General features: G+C 35.9%; 1 protein-coding gene across 2 annotated transcripts; it reads left to right on the top strand.

Annotated features, from left to right (window-relative positions):
• The first annotated feature begins 1,626 nt into the window (after nt 1-1,626).
• On the top strand, nt 1,627-23,007 carry LOC131073310 (cytochrome b-c1 complex subunit 9, mitochondrial). Of its 2 annotated transcripts, XM_058009717.2 has the most exons (4): nt 1,627-1,770; nt 1,950-2,072; nt 5,386-5,433; nt 22,669-23,007. In XM_058009717.2, the coding sequence occupies exons 2-4, from the start codon at nt 1,968-1,970 to the stop codon at nt 22,723-22,725; spliced, it is 210 nt and encodes a 69-aa protein (XP_057865700.2). In that variant the 5' UTR covers nt 1,627-1,770; nt 1,950-1,967; the 3' UTR covers nt 22,726-23,007. The 2 variants fall into 2 exon arrangements, with proteins under 2 accessions (XP_057865700.2, XP_057865701.2); XM_058009718.2 differs by having other exon boundaries at nt 1,699-2,072.
• The last annotated feature ends 1,719 nt before the right edge of the window (nt 23,008-24,726 follow it).

The raw sequence follows: 24,726 nt of genomic DNA, 5'->3' as shown, positions 1-24,726 counted from the left end.
GGCACAGACGCCCCTACATTACACAAACGCGTCCACATTTGACATAAACATGCTTCTAAACACAAACGCGGCTGACACCCACATAGACGCGCCTAGCGGACATAGACGCGCCTGACACCAATGCAGACGCACCTAAACATTTTTGACATTTTTTGGGACCCTATTCTAAGCACATTTATTGCCCTATCTACCATGCATTAATGACAACAATAAATGCATCGAAGTACGAGGAGGTTTGGTGGTACTTACTGGCTCTCCTGCCTCTACTGGCCTCTCGAATCGACGAACGCTGTCGAATCTGTGAATGAAAGCCATCACTGCTGACTGCTACTGCTCTTTTCTCGCTCTGCACTCTGCTCTTGTGGATGTGTGGATGACAATGAGGATATCTTTTGCCTGTGGTCTATCTTATAGCCTACCCTAGCCCTCGCCCTCGCCCTCGTTTCCCAAGTCAGTCTTCATTATCCCGTGACTTTGTCACTTTGTCCGGTCAGTCCATTCTATCTCGTCTTTCTTATCGAGAGATTGTCTGTGATCTTTTCAGACATTTTCATCCAATCTCTCGAGGGGGCATATCATTCCCATCTTGGGGCAACTCTGTATCAGTTCATCTTATCTTCTTTGAAACAACGCGACAAGCCGTATTGTCTCAAAGAGAGGCAAAATGTAGACACCTAAAATTGTCCTGTTTAATTATCTAAGCCTAATTCTTCTATTAATTAAATAAATCTTTATTTATTTAATTAATTCATTTATCCTCTTCTAGCCTTATTTCTTATTTAATTAAATACATTTATTTATTTAAATTATCCTTTTCCTAAATTAAATAAATATCTTATTTATTTAATTATCCCATTTCTTCTATTAATCAAATAAATCTTTATTTATTTAATTAATTCATTAACTTTTTCTACACATGACACGTCATTCATCTCTTAATTCTTACACTACCTACCTCTTTCATTATTTTATTATTTCCTCTACCTACCCTCTAATCATAGCCGACCTCCTTTTACACCTCTCAATCTTATCCCTCCATTTCATATTGCGTCTTCTATTTAAGGAGATGCTTTCTTCATTATCAAACCCTAATCGATGATCTTAAGGACTTGACTACACTACGATCCTACTTGCAACCATATTTTGTTATTTGTTGAGCTCTTGTGCACATAAAATCTGAGAGCAAATATATCAAGCAAGATCAATGGAGATAGGAAGAATGGAGATCAAAACCCTATTGGATATGTAATGGTATAATCTTTGTGATTTCATTTGATTTGCATTGTCTTAGATAATCTTCATATGTTATGGTGGATCTTTGTTATTGTTAGGCTAGGGTTTTGTGGTTGAATTCATTTAGCCTTTCAATCTTGTTATTATTGTTATCCATTTTCACCATATACACATTCAATTATATTTCAAACTATCCCTTGTAAAAATGTAAACCTAGATCCATACATTATTGTAAATTTGATCAAACTATCATAAGCCCCTACAAATTTCTCATTTCTTATTTCTTGAATATTAATTAGATTTGTAGTATGTAACTCATCATTCACCATAACTTACACCAAATTCATTAAAAAAGGTACTGACTAGAATTCATAAAAATGAAACTTAGATTTGTATTATAATTAAACGAGTGTATCTTAAAGTAGCCATATATAAATGAGACCTTACACCTTACAATGTCATAAATTTAACCCCTACCTCCCTTCCAAAAACCTGTTCCATTTCCCCACTAGCGTTTGGTCAGTTCTTCGTTTCATTGTAAGTCATGGTTGAAGCTTAGAAAATTAAGAACCATTTTGTGAACAAGTTTTTAATACTAGATCATAGGTGTCATTCGATCGAAACAATTCCGCTCCTCGTCATTACAATTTCTCCACCAACAGAGGCGAAATTCCATCCATTTGGTGGTAATAATTGCTTCTTTTTTTTCTGCTTAGGGTTAGGGTTTGAAGAAAATGGATCGTACCAGTGGACTTCTGGAGGGGGCATACCGCCTTTTGATGCGAAGGAATTCTGTGTACATCACCTTCATAATCGCTGGTGCTTTCTTTGGCGAACGGGTAACACGACACAACTCATTTATCTGATTGTTTGTTATAATTTTTTTATTGTTTTTTTGGCATTTAATGGGAAAATCTCTCTAAATTTTTCTTTAATCGATAAGATTTAGGCTTGCGAGTGCTCAAGCATATGGCCTAATTGGTGGTTACCTCCTCTAAGTCCATTCTGATTTATTTATGAGTTCTTTTTTACTAATTGAATATCTCTGCTATTGTCTACCTATTCTTCAGTTCACTATAAAAACAGCAAACATAAAACAAGCTTTAATTGTATGTAAATATAAGATGATGATTGAAATTCTAGAAAAACTGTAAAGAGTTTCCTTGAACAAAACATCGATCATATGAGAACAAATATTGATCACAGGAGGACAAATGTGTTTCCTTGAACAAAAGTTGGTGAAAGGGCTGACAGGAACAGAACGTTGATTGGGCTTGTATGTCACATTTTTTATTTTCTTTTTTTGGGCATGTATCTAATATTTACTTTTGGTTCCATTCAATAAAATAAATTAAGCTTTTTTTTTTTTTTTTTGTCAAAGTTATAACTTAAAGTACCTTTTCGAACAATTTAATATATTTTTATTATATTATTTCTTGTTAAAGCCTTCCTTCAATCTATGGAAAATAAACATAGGCGTTTGGTTCCTGTGATTTGATTTAGTTCAAAAAAATCAACATTACAGAAGTACAAACTATTTGAACAGATTTTAGAGGTTAAAGTAGCAGCATTAGCGTCTTGATTCTGTTGTTGATAGTGGTTTTGTTGATATTTATCTCAGAAAGTGTTTTACTAAGCTTCTAACATATACCACAGCACTAGTAATGTAGAATCTGTCATCCGCGTCTGTATCAACTGCTAGCTGCATCCTTTACCATGTCATGGATCTGTGATGCTAAAGAGAATATGAGTACATAGAAAGGTCCAATACAATGATATTTGCATTGCATTTATCGGTTGGCATGCACAGCCAAAAGGTTTGATAACAACTATTATTGCCGATAGGAATCAAACTCTTGACAGAACTATCATGCATACAAGTTAAAGCCCATTGAAAAATGTTAAGAAATGCAGGAGAAAGCATAACAACAATGTCATATCAATCTCTTCAGAAAAAAGAATAAAAGGATTAGGAGCTTTAGGTTAGCAAAATCCATTTAGGGGTTGTGTATGAATAAGATATGTTCATACCTAATTATGAATGGTATGAACATATCTCATTCATGCACTAAAACAAAAAAAGAAATAGCACTATGATAGTAATCCATTCTTGCACTTAACAGAGGGTAATAATATTGTTTATATAACCTATAACATTATCTAGCAATAGCAGTTAACTGTAAACAATCATTCCTTTTCACTGCATTCTATGTCCAGTATCTGTGTTGCAAGGGTAATATTAACATACCAAAGAAAGCTTTTCAATCTTCTGGAAGATATTTCTTTACAGATTGAGCCAAGCTCAACTTAAGGACCAAGTTTAAAACCTAAATCTAGATATTAGGTTGAAACTTAAATCTAGGTATTAGGATCTTTCACAATTCATAGAATGCAAACCACCACCGCCACAAGTGACCAACTACAAGGTGTGCAACCTACCACACTCAACTCTATCTGAGAGGCTTCTTAACCATATCCCCACTTATGTTAATGATATTAGCATCCATTTTGCATTTTAGGTACCTACACCTAAGAGATTAGGTTCATAAGTGGAATCTTCACAAGAATTTAACAATGATAACAATTACTACCAATATCATAAGCTATTAATCTATAAATCCTTTTGTTTATTGTACTTTAAATAAATTTATAATCAACCCAAAAGAGATCAATTCTAGTGATCAATTTTGAGAAAGGGATATTAAGAAAATAGTTTAATTTTTCAAGTAGATAGGTGCCAGGATTACAAATTAAAGATTATAAACAGATTTTCTCTCAGTTTGATACATTTTTTGGATATTGCATTCATTTTAATTGGAAGACTTCAATTTGAGAAGAGATATAAACTTTGATTGTCTCTTCTCTGTTGTCTTTGAGAAGAGATATTAGTAAAATCTTTTAAGCAGTCAAGTAGATAGGCGTTAGGATTATAAATTAAAGATTATAACCTGATTTTCTATCAGTTTGATACATTTTCTAGATGTAACATTCATTTTTATTGGAAGAATTTAATTTGAGAAGAGATATAAGCTTTGATTGTCTCTTCTGTGTTTTCTTTAAAGCAGCAACAAACCTTTTGTTGTTAATGCTTATTGGGAATATTTAAGAATAATGCTCACCAAATGATTAGAATTTGTTCATTGTACCCTTTATGTTGTCTTTATGATAACCAAGTAGAGAAAAGAACATTTTTTGTTTACCAATTGTAGGCCATCAAATTATTGTAAAGATACATACATATTACTAGTATTTAAAAAAAAAATTGACAATCCTTTATATTGAGCTCAAATGGATTTGGTAGTTGGGTGTCTCGTGGCTTAATTATTTAAACAGATTAAGCTTTATTTTTCTTTAAGATTTTTGTTTTGGAGATGATTTTTAGTGAACTTGCATATAGATATGGTAATAACGAAAGAAATTGATTGGACTAGGAAATAATAACTCACGCAATAACTAGACAATCTTGTGAGCATGCTAAAATTTCATTGGGTACAGTGATATTTTTTAGACTCTAGTGATTGTTTTCCTCACAAACATGTGGGCGTTTTTATGATGTCTTTGAGTACAATGATAATTCCATGATCTTTCGACAAGGCATGTGAACAATTTAAAATTAATTTTTTTCATCTTGTTACTAAGGGGTGTATGGTAAATGTCCACTGGTAATGTGTAAGTTAAATGTCAACTAGTAATGCTGCTTTAATTTTCTTTTGCAAAAGGAAAGTCATTAAATATGCTGACATTGATTTTCAATAAGAACAATTCCTTCTGGATATAATGGCCATATGCGTCAAGGATGACCACAAAACTGATATCTAGGCTATGTTACAAACTTTACTGTAGGAAGACAAGATCCTGTACAAAATTATAGAGAGTTTCAACATGCCAGATGAACTACTTAAAAGTTAAAACACTTACGAAGACCCATACTTTTCATACCCTGAAGCATGTGTAACAGTTAATGGTTGGCCGGCCTTGATGATATATCAAGGCACAAAAAATAGCTAGTTATGTATCAAGTTTTTGAGTCTTTTTCAATCATTATCATCTAACATTTGCATACTAGTTTTATCATCTAACATTTGAATACCAGTTTCCATTTATATAAGGTGTTTCTTTTTACTACAATGCTTGTGACATTTTGGCTTGCAGGTAGTGGATTATGGAGTAAATAGAGTATGGGAGCTAAACAATGCTGGGGTACTGTTTATTCACCTTGTTCTACATTTTTCATTTATTATCTTATTTATTGATTGTTGTGCAAGTTTTGCACACTGTTGATTATATTTGATGCATGTATAAATTGTTTGTGGAAAGTCAACATGGTTTTAGATCTATGTTCAATGACATTTTTGGGATAGGGATGTGGGGTGGAGGGTGCAGATGTGTCACTATGTTAGCATAGTTTTAGATACAAAGGCATGTGAACACTATATTTGAATAGGACTTTGCATCAAAGTTTAACATGTTTTTACTGTAACTAGTGACTGTTCCCTAACTCAGCTAATAAAAGGCAATTATACTAATCATGAGCTTACCCTAGGCAAATGGTCATCATTATTAATGACCATTGTAACTTTTGATAGGTTGAAGACCATAGTAAAATTGATTTGTGATTTAGAAACTATACTGCAAAGTCAGATCATATTGCAGTAAAATATTATAGTTTCTATATTCCTTCTAGCATATATATTAAATAGATCATGAATCTAATATACTTAGTTAGCTAAAACATGAAATTATTAAATTCTGTTCCAAGCATCATCGATATAAGTATAGGCATGCCACTGGGAAAGATGAGCAACAAATGATTTGAGGTGTTTTAGATTGTTATGAATGAATAGGCATTAATTACATATGATGACATAATAACAGACATCGGTTATGTCTAATGAGATAATCAGATAACTTATATGATGTAAACTATAACCATCAATGTAATTTCCTGGTACATTAATAAATGCAGAAATACACACATTGGAGCATGTGCACACAATTGTCTCTCAATCTTCATGCATTTATTCTTCTAACATTTAGTATGACAGCAAATTGTGAGTAGAGGTGTGGGTTAGCCCTGTAGAGGGTATACTAAACAAAATCAGTTAGTTTGAAGGAGAATTTTTAAAAACATTTTTTTGAGGAATTAGGGCTGACTGTTGAATAGCTGTTACGATCATAGTTTTAAAATTTGTGACTTGGCAAAACTCAGCAGACCCAATTTTGACTTGGACACAGCAAATTGGCAGAATCTTGTTGAAGTAGAAAAATACTTAAATTCATTAACTTGGCAAAACTCAGTGTAGATGAGTTCCTCGGCTATGATATTATCCTGCAAGTACTTGGCAAATTTTCAGCGTAGGGCAAAGAGGGCTTTCTGTGTTGGATTATTTGTCATTGATGTCAAAGGCTTATTTTGAGTTTGATAATGGATTTTGGTTGAGCTCCCTGTGTTGGCCTAGCTGGTTGAGCAGCTTGAGCTGCTTGGTTACCTTTTTTTAAAGCTACTTGGTTGCTTGCTGGAGCTGGTTGTGTGTGCGCTTACCTGTCACTTTGTCAGCTGCTCTATCAGATTATTTGCTGCATCATCATTTGGACTTTCAAAAGGATCAAGGCAATCTTTAAGAAAGGTCAGCACGTGGAATAAGGGAGTCAATTTTTTTTAATCAGCATATATTGAACCATACTTAGCAGACATTATGAATATTATTTTTGGCACCTGCACTATTGAGAGTTGAGTTTTATGCCCAGCTATTAAGGCGACATGTTTTAACAGCTTGCGGAAACATCAAATTTATCATTTCACCTCCATGCAGATAATGGAAAGTGCAAATTTTGGAACATATGCTATTTATTTTTTGTTGGCATTGTGTTGTCATTGATGTCAACTGGTATGGGATGACTACCGGTATGAGAGATATATATGCAACACTGTTAAGGATGAGTACAGGTTGAGATATCCTTGATATCACCTTGTGTTGCAGATCACCGGTAAGGCAAGGAAGAGAATGTCATTCAGAGGAATGATCACTGGTGTGACCGGTACACAAGTTAGTGCCTGACTTGTGTGGATGAGATGGATTGGTTACCGGTACAATGTATCACTGGTAAGGAAAGGATGTCAACTGATAAGTGTTGTGTTGACAGTATGTAGTTGCCAATTGGCAAGCTCATGACCAGTGTACAAGCAGGATGGGCAAGGTGTTTTGAAGGCTCACACCGGGTCTACTGGTAAATCAAAGGAATGCCTCAAGTGCATGAAATTAGGGATACACACTAGATTGATTGAGAAGGCATGTTGAGATACCAGTACAAATGAAGAGTGATGAGTTTATCATTTTGACAAACCGGTTGTGATATGGTTTGAGTTGATCAGGTGGAAGGCAAGGTTGAGCAAATGCAGATAGAGGAAAATGGCCTGATTGAAGATGGAGTCTGTGGAAGGTTGATGACATGGTGTCATCAAGAGTGTTTACTGGTATGTAAGTCCACTGGTAATATGGACAAGGTGCAGATGAAGAAGACTCCCCATCTGATGAAGATGTGCATAAGGCAGGTTAGCAAGAGTGCTAATCGATTGAGTAGTTCATCGGAAGAGAAGCAGAGTGCAAGGTTGATGATAGACCGGTTTGAGGGTTTAACCGGCAGGGTTGGCATACCTGTAGATGAACCCGGTAATGGAGTTGGTTGGTGATCCAATCCATACCGACATAGTTGTTCAAGTAGAGGAGGATGCCGACATGGAAGCCACGTGGAGATGAAGTGGCAAGCATGCAGAGGTTGGTGGAGTGCCGTGCAGAGATAGTCGCCTCTATAGGTGTGCACTTAATATGGATCCCGTGATTTGTGGATCGGTTCAGAAGAGTGCAGCTCGAGGAAGAATGAGCGACAAAGACAAATCAGGGAGTTGTTGGCGGTTGGGTCTAAGCAAGAAGATCAGACTATGAGAAGACCTCGAGAAGGAAACAGTAGAAACATTAATGGCGTTTTGATAGAGGCAGGTCGAGTGATGAGGTTGTGGTTGCTAAGATTAGAAGATGTGTATTGGAAGGCGCGTTAATGGTGAGGATGTATAGTTAACTGTCTGGGAGATTAGATCGGACAAGATCTGATTGGATTTGGTTTGCCTCGAAAATGATGAGGAAACCCTAACCGCCTGAGATTTGAATTGGCATTTGGTGGGAAAACCAGGCTATATATATGCAAGCCAAAGATATCGAAAGTGCTGCTAAATAAATGAAGAGAGTGCTGCTGTGAAGTGATTGAGTGTTACTTTTGCATGTGAGAGAAAATCAGTCAAGTGCTCAACGAGTATCTGAGATGAGATTGAGAGTGAGGGAGAATCAGGTTGAAGTGTTCAATCGGTAGCAGTGCAGAACCAGTAGTGTCCATACTGGTTGAGCAGAAGTGAAGGAAGCTGTAGAGAAGGCAGACATAGAACCGGCAGAGTTTAGTACCGGTAAAGAGTAGAGCAGTGAGGAGAAGGTCCGGTAGAGCAGAACAGAAGAAAGGTGAACCGGTAGAGTTTACCGATAATACAACAACAGCGAGAGAGGTGCACTAGTGTAGCAGAGAAGGTGTCTCACTGACAGAAGGAATTTGTGTGCAGAGGTTGCAAAACTCTTTTGTAACCAGGATATTACTTTTGTATTTGAATGTTTATTGTGATTGCCGAGTTGGTGCTCGGTGCAGGGGTTGTAGCTCGTTTGGGTTGTAGCCCATAAATCAGTAAGGGGTTGCTGCCCTAAATCAGGGGTTGTAACTCCTTGGGTTGTAGCCCTAAACATTGTAACAGAGTTTCATTGTGAGGTTGGATTGGAGCAGTAGACTCTAGCAACATTGCTCATTGAGGTTTTTCCCATCTGGGTTTTCCTTGTACACACTGGTGTTATGTGATGTCCCTTTTATGTGAATGCATTTGTGTCTAGTCTCCTCACTAACCGGTAAGTCTGCATTGAGTTAGAATCTAATAATTGGTATACTCACATAAGTCAGTTAAAGGGAAAAAGTTTGAGAACCACTGATTCACCCCTCTCAGTGGTGCATTGTGTTTAACATTTTTGCCATTTTCTTTTAATGTTGTATCGTGCGAAGTATATTTCTATGGTATTCATGCATTCATTGAAAAACTGAAATCATAATTTCCCTGTTCGTGCCATTTCATTAATACAAATTTGAGAGGGAATTTAAAAAAAAAGACTATGGGGGCCTAGTCGGGCTGTGTGTGCTCTTATTGGTGTTGGAAAAACATTATTGTGGCCTACATATTGAAATGGAGTGGAGCCATTTTTTTTTTGGCATCGCATTTCCCATTTAAGTTGTGGATGTAAATGGCAGCGATTTTTATTAGAATATTTAATTATATTTTAGTCACCTATATTTAGTTCCTTGTTTAATGGTCATTTAGCTTTTTAGTTAATTAGCTTTTAAGCTTTATTTAGCGTTTAGCTTTTTCTTTTTAATTAATTAGCTTTTAAGCTTTATTTAGCATTTAGCTTTTTTTTTTTAGTTAATTAGCTTTTAAGCTTAATTTAGCTTTTAGCTCTTTAATCTTTTATTTTAACGTTATGTTCTAATTATAGAACATCATCTTGTAACCTCTATATATACGTGTGTATATTGTTCAATGTAATCATCCGATTATTGAATCATTCATTCAATTTATTTTTCATGGTATCAGAGCATGGAAATTAAAAATTTCAAAAATTTTTGTTATTAAAATTTTTCAAAGTTTTTATTGAAGAGATTTTTTTTAAAACTGTTTTTTTTAAAAAGCAGATTTTTTTCTCTTCCAGGGCAGTTTTTTTTTTGCAGGTTGAAAATTTTCCTAGGGTTTCTGCAATTTTTGACTAGGGTTTTGACCCTTCAGTTCAAGTCTAAATTTTATTTTGGTTGTAGATTCTTGGTGGGTTTTTCGAGAGCTTTTTTGGGTTGGTCTCAGATTTTTTTGGGTGCCTCGTTTTCCATGCCTCATTTTTTGTGCCAGCAAATTTGCCTTGGAATTTAAAAACAGTTCACAATTTCTGCTATTTTTGTGGACGTTGGGATTTTTGCTGTTTTTTTGGCACCATTTATGCTGTTTTAAGTGTGCAGAAAATTTTAATTTTTGGGTTTTTTCCAAACCTCGAAATTCATGCGTTGGAATTCGTGCTAGAATTCTCCTATAGGGTTTCAGTTTTTTCAGCAGCTGTTTCTATTCTGATTTTTTTAAAATTCAGATTCTTCCGTCTCTTGCTTTCACTTAGTTGACCTCGATCAACCTCAATTTCCGTGATGGCATCATTAACCAACATCATGTTGGAACACAGTCAGAAGCTCAACGGCTGCAACTACAACACCTGAAAACAGCGTATGCTTACCATCTTTGAGTATTGTTGCCTTGATCAACTTGTTTTGGGCAAGGAATCTCGTCCTACAACAGCAGGTGATGATCAAGACAAACATGATGTGAAGAATCAAGAGGCTGTCATGCTTATCAAACTTTCCGTCACAGATGATCAACTCCCACAGGTGCCTTCAGGTAAAACAACAAAAGAGATCTGGGATCTTTTGAAGGATCTTCATGAAACTTCCAACAAGAGCCGAGCTTTCTTTTTGAAGAATATGTTGTTTTCTATCATGATGGATGAGAAGTCATCTATCCAGGCACATCTTACGAAGATCAAGGACATTCGTGATCAGTTAGAAGCTATAGGCTGAACCATGGTGGAAGAGGATATGGTAGTGATCACACTGAAAAGCCTTCCCAGATCCTACAAGCATTTCATTGATACGCTCAATATCTCCTCTACTAGTGTTGATTTGAAGTTTCCTGATCTTTGCAACAAGCTGTTCCAATAGGATCGATGGAAGTAGCAGTTTGGCAGCAGCGCTAGTTCATCCACTGAACAGGCTTTCACAGCCTCAGCTTCGCATAAGTACAAGGGTAAAGCTTCGTCCTTCCAGCTGAAAGGACAAGGTCAAGGTCAACCTCAGCAGTCTTCCAAAAAGAAGAGCTTACAGTGTTCCTACTGTCACATATATGGCCATTTGGTGAAAGATTGCCGGAAATTGATAGCATCCCAACAATCCAAACAAGGAGGGTCCAAGCAGAAAGCCAATTCTGCCACGCATCCTGATCAGAAGGAATCTGCCTTCTATGCGTTCATGGCCCAAACCTCCTCTGATGATGTTCAATCATCAGCCTGGTACATTGACTTTGGAGCCTCTTGACATTTCACACATCGTCAGGATTGGTTTACTGAGTACATGCCTTTCACTGATTCAGTGATCTTTGGTGGAGGTGAAGAGTATACTGTTGTCGGCAAGGGCAACGTTCAGATTTCATTTGGTGGGAGGGATTTAATATTTCTCAATGTATACTTTGTACCTGGTATGAAGCTCAATCTATTGTCAGTCAGTCAGATTATGCAGCATTCACCACAGCTGGATGTCGTCTTCGGGTTGCACAAGTGCAACATTGTTGACAGGGAGACTCACACTATAGTTGCAGTTGGTATTGAGGATCATGGTCTTTATAGACTTGTTGATTCTACTAGTTCTCAAGAGCTCGCCATGGCAGCTAGGAGTACTTCCATCAGCATTCTTTGGCATCAACGATATGGGCATCTCAATGTCCACTATCTCTCTTAGTTGGTTCGAGAGGATCTAGTCGTAGGATTACTTGAGATTCAAACTAAGAATCATGGAGTTTGTAGAGCGTGTCAAGCTGGAAAGCAATTTAGGACTTCGTTTTTAGATGGAGACGCTTGGAGAGCATCCGAGGTCTTGCAACTCGTTCATGCAGACATCTGTGGTCCCTTGAACACTCCATCAGTCACTGGATGCAGGTATTTTCTGTTATTTGTTGATGATTTCAGCAGACGCATGTGGGTTTATTTTCTTAAGCAAAAATCAGAGGTGTTCACGATGTTTCAAACGTTGAAGGCCTTAGTGGAAAAAGAGTCTAGCTGTCAGATAGTCACTCTTTGGTCCGACAATGGAGGGGAATTTTGTTCTATAGAGTTCACCAACTTTTGTGCATCACATGGCATTAAGCATCAGTTTACCACACCTTACACCCCACAACAGAACGGTGTTGTTGAGCGCAGGAACCGTACAGTCACTGAGATGGCTCGGTCTATGTTGGAGCATAGAAATGTTCCAAAACACTTTTGTGCGGAAGCGGTCTTCACTGCAGTCTACCTTCTGAACCGGTCTCCCACAAAGGCCGTTAAGAAGATGACTCCAGAGGAAGCTTGGTTTGGTAGGAAGCCCAAAATCAATCATTTGAAAGTTTTTGGCTCTACAGCTTATGTTTGGATTCCAGATGCCACACGCACTAAACTGGATCCAAAGAGTTAGAAATTGATGTTCATCGGCTACAGTGACAACCACAAGGCATATCTGTTGGTTGATATAGACACTAATCACCTCATATTCAGTCGAGATGTAGTATTTGATGAAGAAAGAGGGCCTTTTCAGCTTTCCTCTCTTGATTTGAGCATTGAGGATCACCCTCCAAAGGCTGTAAGTATGGGTGTTCGTCTTCCCTTAGCTCCATTTGATGGGAGGGATTTAGTTGACTCTAAAGTTGTGGGGTCTCCCAGGCATGACATTGCACCCCTTGACTTTCCTCAAGATCTTCTCGATCCACATCCAGAGGAGCTTGCTCTAGATATTCCAGGCACTCTTCATCCTGCAGCAGATGTTGGTACTTCTACTCTCCGGCCTAAGTGGTGGGCCAAGACCATTGGTGATCTTCATGATGATGAGCTCATTGAGGGTAGATCTGTTAGAGGTAAGAGCCAACAACACAGTTAATTTTGCTCTTATGGCCAACATTCACAGTATTTATGAGCCTCAAACATATACAGAGGCTAAAGGTGTACCTGAATGGGAAAAGGCTATGGCAGCGGAGCAACATAGTCTTCTGAAAAACCACACTTGGGTATTGTCTGATCTTCCTCCAGGAAAGAAGCCCATTGGCTGCAAATGGGTGTTTAAAGTCAAGTATAAAGTTGATGGAAGTCTTGATAAGTACAAGGCTCGGTTGGTGGCAAAAGGGTTTTCACAGAAGGAGGGCATCGACTATGAGGAGACATTTGCTCCCACAGCCAAGACGAGTACCATTAGGCTTGTCCTCGCTCTCTCAGCTCAATTTGGATGGAAAGTCCATCAAATGGACGTCAAGAGTGCCTTTCTCAATGGTGATTTGCAGGAAGAAGTCTACATGACACAACCTCTAGGTTTCAAGGTTGCCGGTAAGGAACACTAGGTATGTAGACTAGTCAAAGCACTCTATGGCCTCAAACAGGCTCCACGTTCTATCTCACCGCCACTAGACCTGACATCAGTTATGCTGTGAGCTATATTTTTCGCTTCATGTCAGCCCCAAAACTTGAACATTGGGTTGTAGCGAAGCGTGTGCTTAGATATGTGAAGGGCACTCCTGATTTTGGCATTTTGTACAGCAGAAGCAAAGATCCTAGGCTGGTTGGTTTTACAGACTCAGATTGGGCAGGTTGTGTTGATGACAGAAAGTCAACTTCTGGGTATGTTTTCAGCTTGGGTACAGGTGCAGTCACATGGACTAGCAAGAAGCAACAGGCAATAGCTCTTTCCTCGACCGAAGCAGAGTATCGGGGAACTGTTAAGGCAGCATGTGAGGCAATTTGGCTATGTAGGATGCTTGCAGACATGCAAATGTATCAACCAGGACCCACTCCCTTGTTTTGTGATAATCAAGGGGTTCTAAAATTAGTCAAAAATCCAGTCTTACATGAGCGGACAAAGCATGTGGAGCTTCATTGTCATTTCATCCGCCAGCATGTTGAAGATGGATCAGTGATACTGCAGTACATTCCTACAGAAGATCAGATTGCAGATATCCTCACCAAGTCCTTGAGCCCGGCAAAGTTTCTCAAATTTAGAGGGCAGCTTGGTGTGATAGATAGCATGACCATTAAGGGAGGGTATTAGAATATTTAATTATATTTTAGTCACCTATATTTAGTTCCTTGTTTAATGGTCATTTAGCTTTTTAGTTAATTAACTTTTAAGCTTTATTTAGCATTTAGCTTTTTCTTTTTAATTAATTAGCTTTTAAGCTTTATTTAGCATTTAGCTTTTTCTTTTTAGTTAATTAGCTTTTAAGCTTAATTTAGCTTTTAGCTCTTTAATCTTTTACTTTAACGTTATGTTCCAATTATAGAACATCGTCTTGTAACCTCTATATATATGTGTGTATATCGTTCAATGTAATCATCCGATTATTGAATCATTCATTCAATTTATTTTTCAATTTTTCAGTAGTCCATTTTTTTTTGTGTTGTGGAGGTCGTATTTGGTATCATCATGCAAGGTGCAGTGTAAGTTTTTTTTTTCTAATTAAAATTGTGAGAGGTGAATGGGGTGTTTTTTTTTCTTTATGAATCGATTTGAAGGTGCATGTTGGAAGACATAAAAACATGAACTCAGCATATATTGGAAGTATGGTAAAAAACGGTTTGATTTAATGATGCTGGAGCATGTAACGGCAAGAAGAAGTTATCGCAGAATGAGTGTTACTTTTTTCTTGGACTGAAAATATTTTTTTGAGTTACAGTCGATGTTTTATTGGGGGCAGAGACTGGATGGAGATTTTGGGCGACTGTAGTGGTTGCAGTGCTCTAAAAGGGAATGGTTTGTGCTTTTGATTCTTTTGAAAAAGAATCTGTTCATCAGTTGATGCGTTGAAGAAGTATGTGCACTGAGTAGTATTCTTTTGGTGTGGATTTTAGGCTGCAGATTTAAAAATACGAACTTGGAAGATTTCTTTGGAGTGTGTTTTCTGTGTGTTTGGAAAGAGATGAACATAGTAGGTGGTTCGCCCACGGTGGAGATAAGAGTGGATTTTTGTTCTTTTGACCGAAGATTGAGCTATCATTGCTGAGCCTTGTGAATTTTAGAATTCCAGTTTTGATTATCTTTTGAGTTGGTGCTCTGGTTGAGGTTGGAGCCTCAGTTGTCTTGAGTTGGTGCTCTCTGTGTGAGTTGTAGCTCACTCGTGTATTTGGGTTGGTGCCCATTTTTGAATGAACATATTTGTGCCGTGGTTTTTTACCCGAAAGGGTTTTCCACGAGAAAATTTTGTTTTCTGGTTCTTATGTTTTGCTTCCATTGCTATATATCTGTTTTAATTATTTTTTTGAGTTTTTTAAGTTAGCAAAAATCTCCAATACTGATTTACCCCCCTCTCAGTATTGGCTGTGTACTTTGCAGTCTGTACCCTAGTCATGTTAGGATTATTGTTGAGGCCAACTGGGACTATATAAATTGCATGCAATGTATGCTGTTAAGGCCAAATAAGTGGGACTGATTTTACTTGGGTTAAGTGACCCTTGTTTAGAGCTGTCTGTGCCCTATATATGGCTGACTGTGATTTAAAAAAGACTGATTGCCTTTAAAGGGGCCAACATTAATTGTATTATGCAGTTGTGGCTGACTGGGCAGAGAAAGGCAGTGGGGAAACACTAGTGTGTGGGAAGAGAAATTCAAGGGCAGAAAAAGCAGAACCTAGAATCAAGTGGCAGACTGAATTAGGGGACAGCAACTCTAGCCAAACGATAGGCAAAGGAAGAAGGCAGTTGGGTCTAAAAATTATCTGAGAGAAGATGAAATACGTTTGTGTATAGAAAACCACGTCTAATTTGTTTCATACACACAACCTCATCTAACCCCTTTTCCCAGACACATTTTGTGTTTTTTATTTTATCACCCAATTCTCTCTCAATCTCCATGCATTTATTCTTTTAACAAGAGGTGCTTGTGTGCTAAGTGAGCCTGTGTAATTATTAACAGCATCCTTTCTTTTTAATTATTAACAACATAGATGAGGAAATAAATGTCATTAGTGTAAATGGCCACTTGTGGAGTTCAAAAATTTCCATGGGTCAAATCTCCCGAAAATATTAAAATTTTAATTAAACATGCTCATGACAGCCTTTAGTACCTGACACATGTAATAGATTATAAGGTTACACTTCGATTAATCCCACAATGCCTATAATTTTATGCCATGGAGGAAAAGGACCAATAAATGCTTAGAGTTGTTTGTGTGCTAAGCATGCCCCCTTTCATTGTAATTAACATTGCATTCTTTACTTGTAGTTATTAACAACATACAAGAAGAAATATAATTTCATTAGTACAAATCAAGGTCATTTTGAAGTATCTCAAAACATTCATGAGTCTGTTCCAACAAAAACAGAAAATTCTAATTAAAAATGCTTATAACAGCCTCTGATACTTATCGTAGATATTCATATGATTTTAAGGAATGTAAATTAAAAAGTGCACTAGAGGAAAAATACACATATATACTTATAAAGTTCAATGGAGCACGGATATCCTCATATTTGATAGAACGAAGGCCAAATGCAGCACCAGAAGACCATAAACAGAACATGTGGATATAGTATTCCATAAGTCTCCAGGACATGAAGAGAGTTTTAGGGACTGGCTAAAATAATATATAATATTTTTAAAATTAATTGTAAAAAGGAAATTGCAATATATCATTTATGTAAACAGTTTGACAATAGTTGTACCAAAATTCACAATACTTATATTATAGTACTCAATTATATGAGTTTGTCAAGTTTGCAACACAAAGTGTTATAGTGCAAAGGACCAATGTCTAATAGTGATCGTTAAATTATTGTCCAGTACAAATGATGCTATGGCATACTCATCGGTAGAGATGCTAAATCCCTTTTGAACTCCTAAATCCGTAAGGCAAATTATGTCTCGACTGTTTTTGGCTATCTTTGATAAGAGAGGACAAATACAACAGAGCATTATCAAATTCCCTTAAGCTTGAGTGGGATAAATTGAAATTTACAATATATCTGATTGGCAGGAAACAGTCAAGCATTGGTAGAAAAAATAAACTCGAAATGATTGATTGCTATATCGAGTTGAAATTCAAGGTTTTAAAAATAAAAATTAAAAATAAATCAACTTATATTTATTAAATTAAAACTGAACAAAGAGGGTAGTGTAAAAGTTACAGAGGGAGTGGCTTGTGAAGGCTGAAGGTGAGCACTGCACAGTTGAAATGGAATACTGTTATTCTTCTTATTTATTTCCTTCTTTGTTTTTGTTTTGTCTGCTTCACATGGAATGGTAATGAGGATTCATGAACAAAAACTTTTTTGAAAAGAAAATTTACAGAGCTTAACTGCAATTTAAGAAAATGAGTGTTTTTTTCAAAAAGTTGTGGAGATGCCCTAGCCTCCCTGGGATAGTTGAGGGATGTCTGGACATTCCTTGGCCACCCTGGCGATTGCAGGTTGTCCCTTGATGCACCCTGCGGAGGGGAATATATCCAGGGGCATTCCCTGCATTGCAGGACCGTTTGCACGTGGTGCCCAAAGGGACAATGGGGTGACATTTCCTCACCACTCCACCAATCCAATCACTTGGTATGTTGGTTTCACCCTAGGGACACATCCACAGGGAACAGTGGGGGAAATGTCTTTTTTTATTAGAGAAAATATATAACAAATGGAAAATATTAGTTACAACTTGAAATGCCTTTAGAAAAAGAAGTATCAAAATTCAGTCTTTACTAGGTTGAAGCAGAACATTTTAGCAATGCTAGTTTTGACATAGTTGAGCATGCCAATGATGAGACTGCCAGATCTCTGGAATTAGAGGAAGGAGAAATTGTTCAGCTGGCCCTAGTTGCTTACGTTCCAGCAATTTGGCGTAGATTTTAGATTTGGAATGATTATACTCTCATATTAATAATATAAATTCTCAGCCATATTCTACATGAAAGAAATTGGTACTCCGTAATATTGATATAAGTGCTGCATATAGGACACGGCAGGAGACATTTAAACTAAACAAACAGAAATGAGTCTCATATAGGATAAAACCCGTCTCTATAATAATACAAGGTTAGAATAATGGGGTTTTAGGTACAATGCCAACTTTAGGTGCTGCCATGGTTCATTACTGCAAAGTGTGGAGCGAGAGTGAATTGGTTGGCAATCCTCTTTAGCCCTGTTAGCCAACCTCAATTCCTGTACACTTAATATTACCCATTAAATCCGTCATGGTAATATATAGCCAAAACACAAATATTACATGTTAATCTAACTACACACACAAGTACTTCACTTGACATTGCATATGGAACCAGTCATAAGATCATGATGCACATCTCAATCAATAAAATCAATTTCTCAACCCTGTGTTAGATTTTAAATCATTTTTCATTCATAATTGACTCAAGTTGGCATCTTAAACAGCATTTCATCTAAGTCTAGTTATCAACATTTAAGACAAGATCACGATTAACATCAAATTATTTACTGTTTAAAATAATTTAAATAATTGCACGATAAAGTCATAAATTAATTAATAAGCAGAAATCCAGAATCACAATATAACATCTATTAGGAACATATGTAAATCAAATAAATCAAACTAGAATGAGGGTCTGAGTAACATCCTGAATATCAAAATGAGTGTTGAACAATATGTCAAAAACAAGTGTTGACAGGGATCACAAAAATATGTGAGCCTTACATTCCACATCGAGTATGGTAAAATTTACTGCCTATCATTAAGCCTAGGTACTAAGTCAGAAGCTTGGCAATAGAGTTAATTTGTTAACAAAAAGGCCAATTTTATACACATTTCTGCTGGAGAGGACGTTGTGGTTGGGATTGACTTCTATGATTTATTACCTTTCCAAAGTTCTCTGCCATTGCAACAACAATGTAAGGCTTCAAAAGGAATGTTCACTTCAACTCCTTGTTCCCATTTACATCATATATTCCATTATGCATTTTTCGTACATGTTCATACGTGCCTACATTGTCTATGTATCAGATTTGAGCAGTCTTTATTTTATTAAACCAAGAGTTCAACAAAAAGTATGCAGAGCGTTATTTCTATTTTCTGTTATGAACTAGTAATATGCCTCTAGTAGCTGAGCGTAACAATTAGATGTTTTCTGAAGTGTTTGAGATGGTGAAATATTTATATGGAATTAAAGTAATCAATCCAATGAATAGAATACAAATGAAAAATAGATAAACCAAATGGTTAAATCCCTTAGAAACCAATGTGGGAAAAATCCTCAAGTGTGAAGTCAGAAGAACATTCAAAGCTTGCAAAAATTAAAAAAATTGTATGCGTGCACACACACGTGTTTATATATATACATATATCAGTAGGGTCACAAAAATAAAATAGCAAAATAAATATTGTAAGCTAAAATATAAAAAACAGAATATATATAAATAAATAATAAATATTATAAAATAAGTTATGTTCTATACACTTAGATATTTATATAATTGAGTCTAGGTATATTTCTATAGTTGTATCCAGCTGTATCTGTGGTGTGCCATGTGATCTTGAAAAATCACCTATCTGCATTCGGTACCACATCCATTTCCAAGCAACTTTGCGTACTATACAACATTCTGAAGCTAATTATCAAATGAAGTCTTGAATTCTAAGATAAACAAAGATACTGATCCAAAGATGGATAAGGCTACGGAATCAACAAACAATAATCACTTTCAAGGAGGCAAAAGTAAATATCTGAATATTCAAGAGAATGAAGTTTTCAGTCATGATAAAGCATCAACCAGAGATGCAGTTGTTATGAACCATATTTCTACAGCAACAGACTTGCAGTTTCCAGTCAAAGGACATAATATACTATATAGGGCATTGAAGAAGCAGGAAAAAATCAATCAAAAGAAATAAAATTCAATCAGATCACAAAAAATTCTTAAGGAGGGATAAGGATGTTTCCTTTTGAGGGACGTTACTGAATCCCTGGAGACAACCCCAGGATATAACCGATGCAGAGGGGGCATCCCTGGGACCTCTCCAAAACTAAGTTAAAAGAAAGGAGTTTATGGGCAAAAGTTATGCACCTGTTTCTCCTTAGGAGACAGCAGAAAATTTCCGTTAGCACTGGATAAATCTGTGGTTTCAATGATTAGGTTTTTTTTACAGTATTCTGGTTTCTTTATGTAATTTTCTGATATTTCTGAACAAATGCAAATTGGAACAGCAAGTGGGAATCTATTAACTGTCCGCAAACTCAAATCCTTCAAATGTACTTACGTATCTGCTGATTTACAGCTCTCCAACCCTACATCAGATTACATTCAATGTGAAAATTAAAATTGGTATACAACAGCAACCTCAAGATCAGCTGGACACTCCAAGAATGGTTCTCAAACTGAAAACTTGTTGCAGATCTCTGCTGCTGGGTTATTTTTGGCAATTGATAAATTGAACCATATGAAGACAATCTGCTGTCAAACTTCACTTTGAAACTGAGTCTACAATTCAGACGTGAGAATAATCTGACCATTCAATTATATTAACCCTTGCTGAGCTGGAAATGCTGTTTAATGACTTTAGGATTCAAAACATACATAGATGATCCAATGTGAGTCTAACTGAAGGTACAGCTGTGACTTTATTGCATTTAAACAACTTACAGGTATAGCTGGGCGATTTCTTTGTATACTGAACACAATACCCTGATCCATCGTTCCAATAATTAACTATCCCTGTGAAGTGTAATCTGATTCATTCTGGGAGGCGATTTTTCTTCAACTTATCGCATTATTCACTCTTGAGTGGATCGGAAATTCAGTTGAATTTGATGATGGCGATTCACTAGATGTGTCAAAATGGCGATCAGTGCGCAGATCTAAGATTAAAGACCAGATCTGTCACCTAAACCCTCAACAGTATGGAAGAAGATGGCCCTCCAAAGAAATCACAAATAATCCTCCATGATTTGCTTGCAGACCTAATTGCTTAAATCTGAAATGAGAGCAAGGAACTTTAATGAGTCCTAACCTCTTTGACTGCCCTCAAGTGTTTTCAACTTTGCTGGCTTGGAGTGATGAACCTCAATATACCAACTGAAACATATGAAAATCAGGCACTTTAAAGTGAATCCTCAAACCCGCATTTATACCCACCTTGAATAGGACTTATGGGCCCTATTCTTGGTTGCAAATTTGAATTTTTATCTTTTATATATTGTAAAATTATTTTAGGATACATACTTTAATAATTTAATAAATAATTTATTTTATTTTATTTAGTTAGTGTTAAGAAACGCTATTGTTGAACAATAATAATGTTAATTTCTGCAAAGGGCCTTGGACATGAGAAAATCACAGCAAAAACTAAGCATTGCTATAAAAAAATTTCAGTTCTTTTATGCCATGCAACACTAAAAATGCTCCTCAAGTTTATACATTAAATATGGAGTACTCAGCTCAACCAGCAGAGAACTTTTGTGAGGTCTTCATCCTTTCCACTGAGCTGATTGACAACTGGGAGGATCAGTCCAGAGCCACTGGATCAATCTTGTCTTATGAAAAGAAGCAAAGAGCTTAAATTTATCTTCCGTTTTTCTCTTTCATTGCCTATCCTTGTTCGCCTGGACAGTGAGGAGTTACATTCAGTTCCTGTAACAAGAAGAACCCAGTTTTTCTGTCTCCTTTAATAATCTGCTCATCAAACTCCTATAATCTGGCAATTTCTTCTTTATTGCTTTCTGCCAAACCTGATTGAATTTATTGAAACCATCTTGTATATGTTTTGCTTCTTGTTCAAGTTAGAGCTGATGAAAAGTTGGGTATGTTTGTAACAGTGAGCCAAAACAATAATGTTGATTGCTAGAAAAATTACGTCTGAGAGGGAGGAGTTTATTAGCATGCTAAGGAGGTGTGCACGGTTTGTCCCTTGCATGTCACAGTGAATTTTGCAATGCTTTATTAAATATCAGTTTCTGCACTATGCATGGATGCATGGCATCTCCAATTCCACAGTGGCAGGCTTATCTGACTTGAATGAGAATCAAATCACAGAATGGTTCCTAATACAGAGTCCTTCGTGATGCACTATTTAGAGCAGTGCTTTTTCTTTTTCTTTATCAGATTCTAAAATATAACACCCAAATATTCCCGCTCTGTGCTATCTGAAAAGTATCTCACCCAAATGAACATGTTCCGATTCTAAAATATTTTATGTTCCATTCTTTAAAATATTTTGAATAATTGAATTAGTAACTGTAATATGATTCACTGTATCCTGCTTACATATTTTTGGCATGTGCATGGCATCGCAAATTAATGAACCACTGGAAATTTGTAACCCATAATCAACTGTTCTTGGAATCACACATTTCACCAAACGAATCTTTTATCCATTCAATTTTTTTTAAAGATTTTATGGCTATGCGATATATTTTGGGAAAATGTGTTATAAATATTTGATGCGACCTATTTTATGGATCAAAGCTCCATATTTGCGGTATGCTTCATCATTCCCTGCATTTCTTGCTACATTTTCTTTGATTAATTTGATACTCAAATCACGTGTTCTTTAATATTGCTCGTCTGTATCTGCTTGCAGAAAAGGTTCCAGGATATCCCACTCTTGGGAACCAGGACAGGTGAAGAATCTGAGTAAATCAATATTCTCATCTTCATTCAGATTCCAATGTTGGGTTCATGTCGGATTGGAATGATCCAGTTTTGCAAAATAATAAATCTGGAGTTTTTTCATCTCTTTTCTCATATCCGTTGGATTTTCTTCATCTTTAAGCAGCTCACTAATCATGGATGATAGATATTGGAAAACAGTCCAGATTTACTTATTTTAACATTTTATTTGAATGTTCAATTTACTTGTGGATTGCGTTTTTAGGGCTAATAAATTTATGCAAAATCATGCCATAAGCTTTTGAAGTTCTTTCCTTAGCAATGTTATAAACTAACTAGGTTAATTTCTAACTGAAGCGAAGGCTAACCTTTGTTGATACTTTGTTGAGATGACTGTAGAAATGGATTGATGCTTTTCTGAGATGACTCTAGGTACATGTCGATTAACATGCTATAGTGTATAAAAGAGCAACTAATAAGAAATTAAATGAACTTAATACTTGCTTGATCCCTCAACAAATACCAAATATTATGGATGCACTGATTTTCTTATTGGATTGTTCTAATCTTTTCTTTAATTTGATGGAAGTGAAAAAACTTACCTTAGGGTTGACTGAGGCTATTTGGAGTTAATAAGATTTCATAGCAAATGACAGCCATGGCAAAAGGTGAACCTGGTGTTTCTGCTCTGTGCTGACCATAACTTTGAATGGTTGCTTGGCTTAAAGCTGTACATATTCTCAAATGCTAGTGTTGTACATTACTTTGTCATTTCAGTTGTTTAAGTTGCCAAATAGTAAGCGAAATGTTAGTAAATTATAAAAAAAACACAACGAAATTGAAGGGATTCCCTACCAAAAAAAAATCCACAAAATTGATGTTATTCCCCTTAAACAACGTGTAGCAGTTGCACACCACGAAATTAAAGGAGATCGTTAACCAAAAGAATCTATTCACAAAATTGATGGTATTCTCTCCAAACAATCATTTGTAGTGTTGATGCAGGAAAAATCACTGTTTAATTTAATCCAAAAACTTTCTCAATTGTCATTTGCAGTTGAAGTTTAAATACGATGTAATTGATTTTTAATCCAAATGTCTAAGTTTGGGTAACTTGTAGAAATATACGGGAGAAGGCTCAAGATTTGCATTAAATGCAATTCATCATTGTAAGATAAAAAAATAATGTAATGAGTTATTTAAGGCTTTTGTGAAGAAGCTTGAAATGTATTTTGAATTTATCAACGCATCAATTAAACTTCAAGTTGTATTATTAAAATGTAAGGGTGTGATGATGTGTGTATTAGTGTCTAAGATAATTTATAAATCATAATCAATGTCGTCAGCAACTTAAACAAATATCTCAATTATATTATGCATATATTTAATTAAATTTTATTGTAATAGATTTTTATTTATATTATGCATATATTTAATTAAATTTTATTGTAATAGTTTTTTATTTGCTTTAATGGACTAGTTATTAATATTTTCCATTCTTTTTCGTAATAAGATGTTATGCATTGTGGATTAGATTAGTTTGTATGCAAGTATTTTCATATCGAGTTATATTATCTAAGATGTATTATTAGATATGTTGATGTAATATAGATATGATTTATAATGTTAGGGCATTTTCAATTGAACATATCTTGATATTTGATGTGTAATGACTTAAATGTTTAAATTGATAGGTGAATATTTAATCGTTTAACATAGTTCTTTATAAAGAGATGAAAGTTGTATGATTTTATGGATCAAGAGTGAGAATTTGATTGTGTTGTGGAAGAAGTTAGCGTTTGATGTTTAGTCGGTGATAGAAGCAGATCTAATTAGGCACAAAGGTGCTAACTTTAGATCAGTTGAACTTGTTGTTTTCCTAACAGTTGTAGCAAGAAAATCTTCTAACAAGGTCACTCCTAACAGGGTGCGGTAGGATCCTAACAGGTCTGAAGGTGAAAATCCTCTAACAAGGTGACACATTAGCTTGTGTTTTGAAATCTTTTAACTGGGTAGCTCCTAATAGGAT

The sequence above is a fragment of the Cryptomeria japonica genome, chromosome 5, assembly GCF_030272615.1.
Source record: "Cryptomeria japonica chromosome 5, Sugi_1.0, whole genome shotgun sequence".
Classification (NCBI taxonomy): Eukaryota; Viridiplantae; Streptophyta; class Pinopsida; order Cupressales; family Cupressaceae; genus Cryptomeria; species Cryptomeria japonica.
The sequence above is the reverse complement of the archived record's forward strand: the minus strand, read 5'-3'. Positions and strand labels throughout refer to the sequence as shown.

What these genes read in the sequence shown, in the direction of transcription:
- LOC131073310 (XM_058009717.2), top strand. Translation starts at nt 1,968, where the DNA reads ATGGATCGTACCAGTGGACTTCTGGAGGGGGCATACCGCCTTTTGATG. An exon ending in GTGCTTTCTTTGGCGAACGG is followed by an intron (nt 2,073 to 5,385) that starts GTAACACGACAC and finishes TTTGGCTTGCAG; the next exon opens with GTAGTGGATTATGGAGTAAA. An exon ending in GGGAGCTAAACAATGCTGGG is followed by an intron (nt 5,434 to 22,668) that starts GTACTGTTTATT and finishes ATCTGCTTGCAG; the next exon opens with AAAAGGTTCCAGGATATCCC.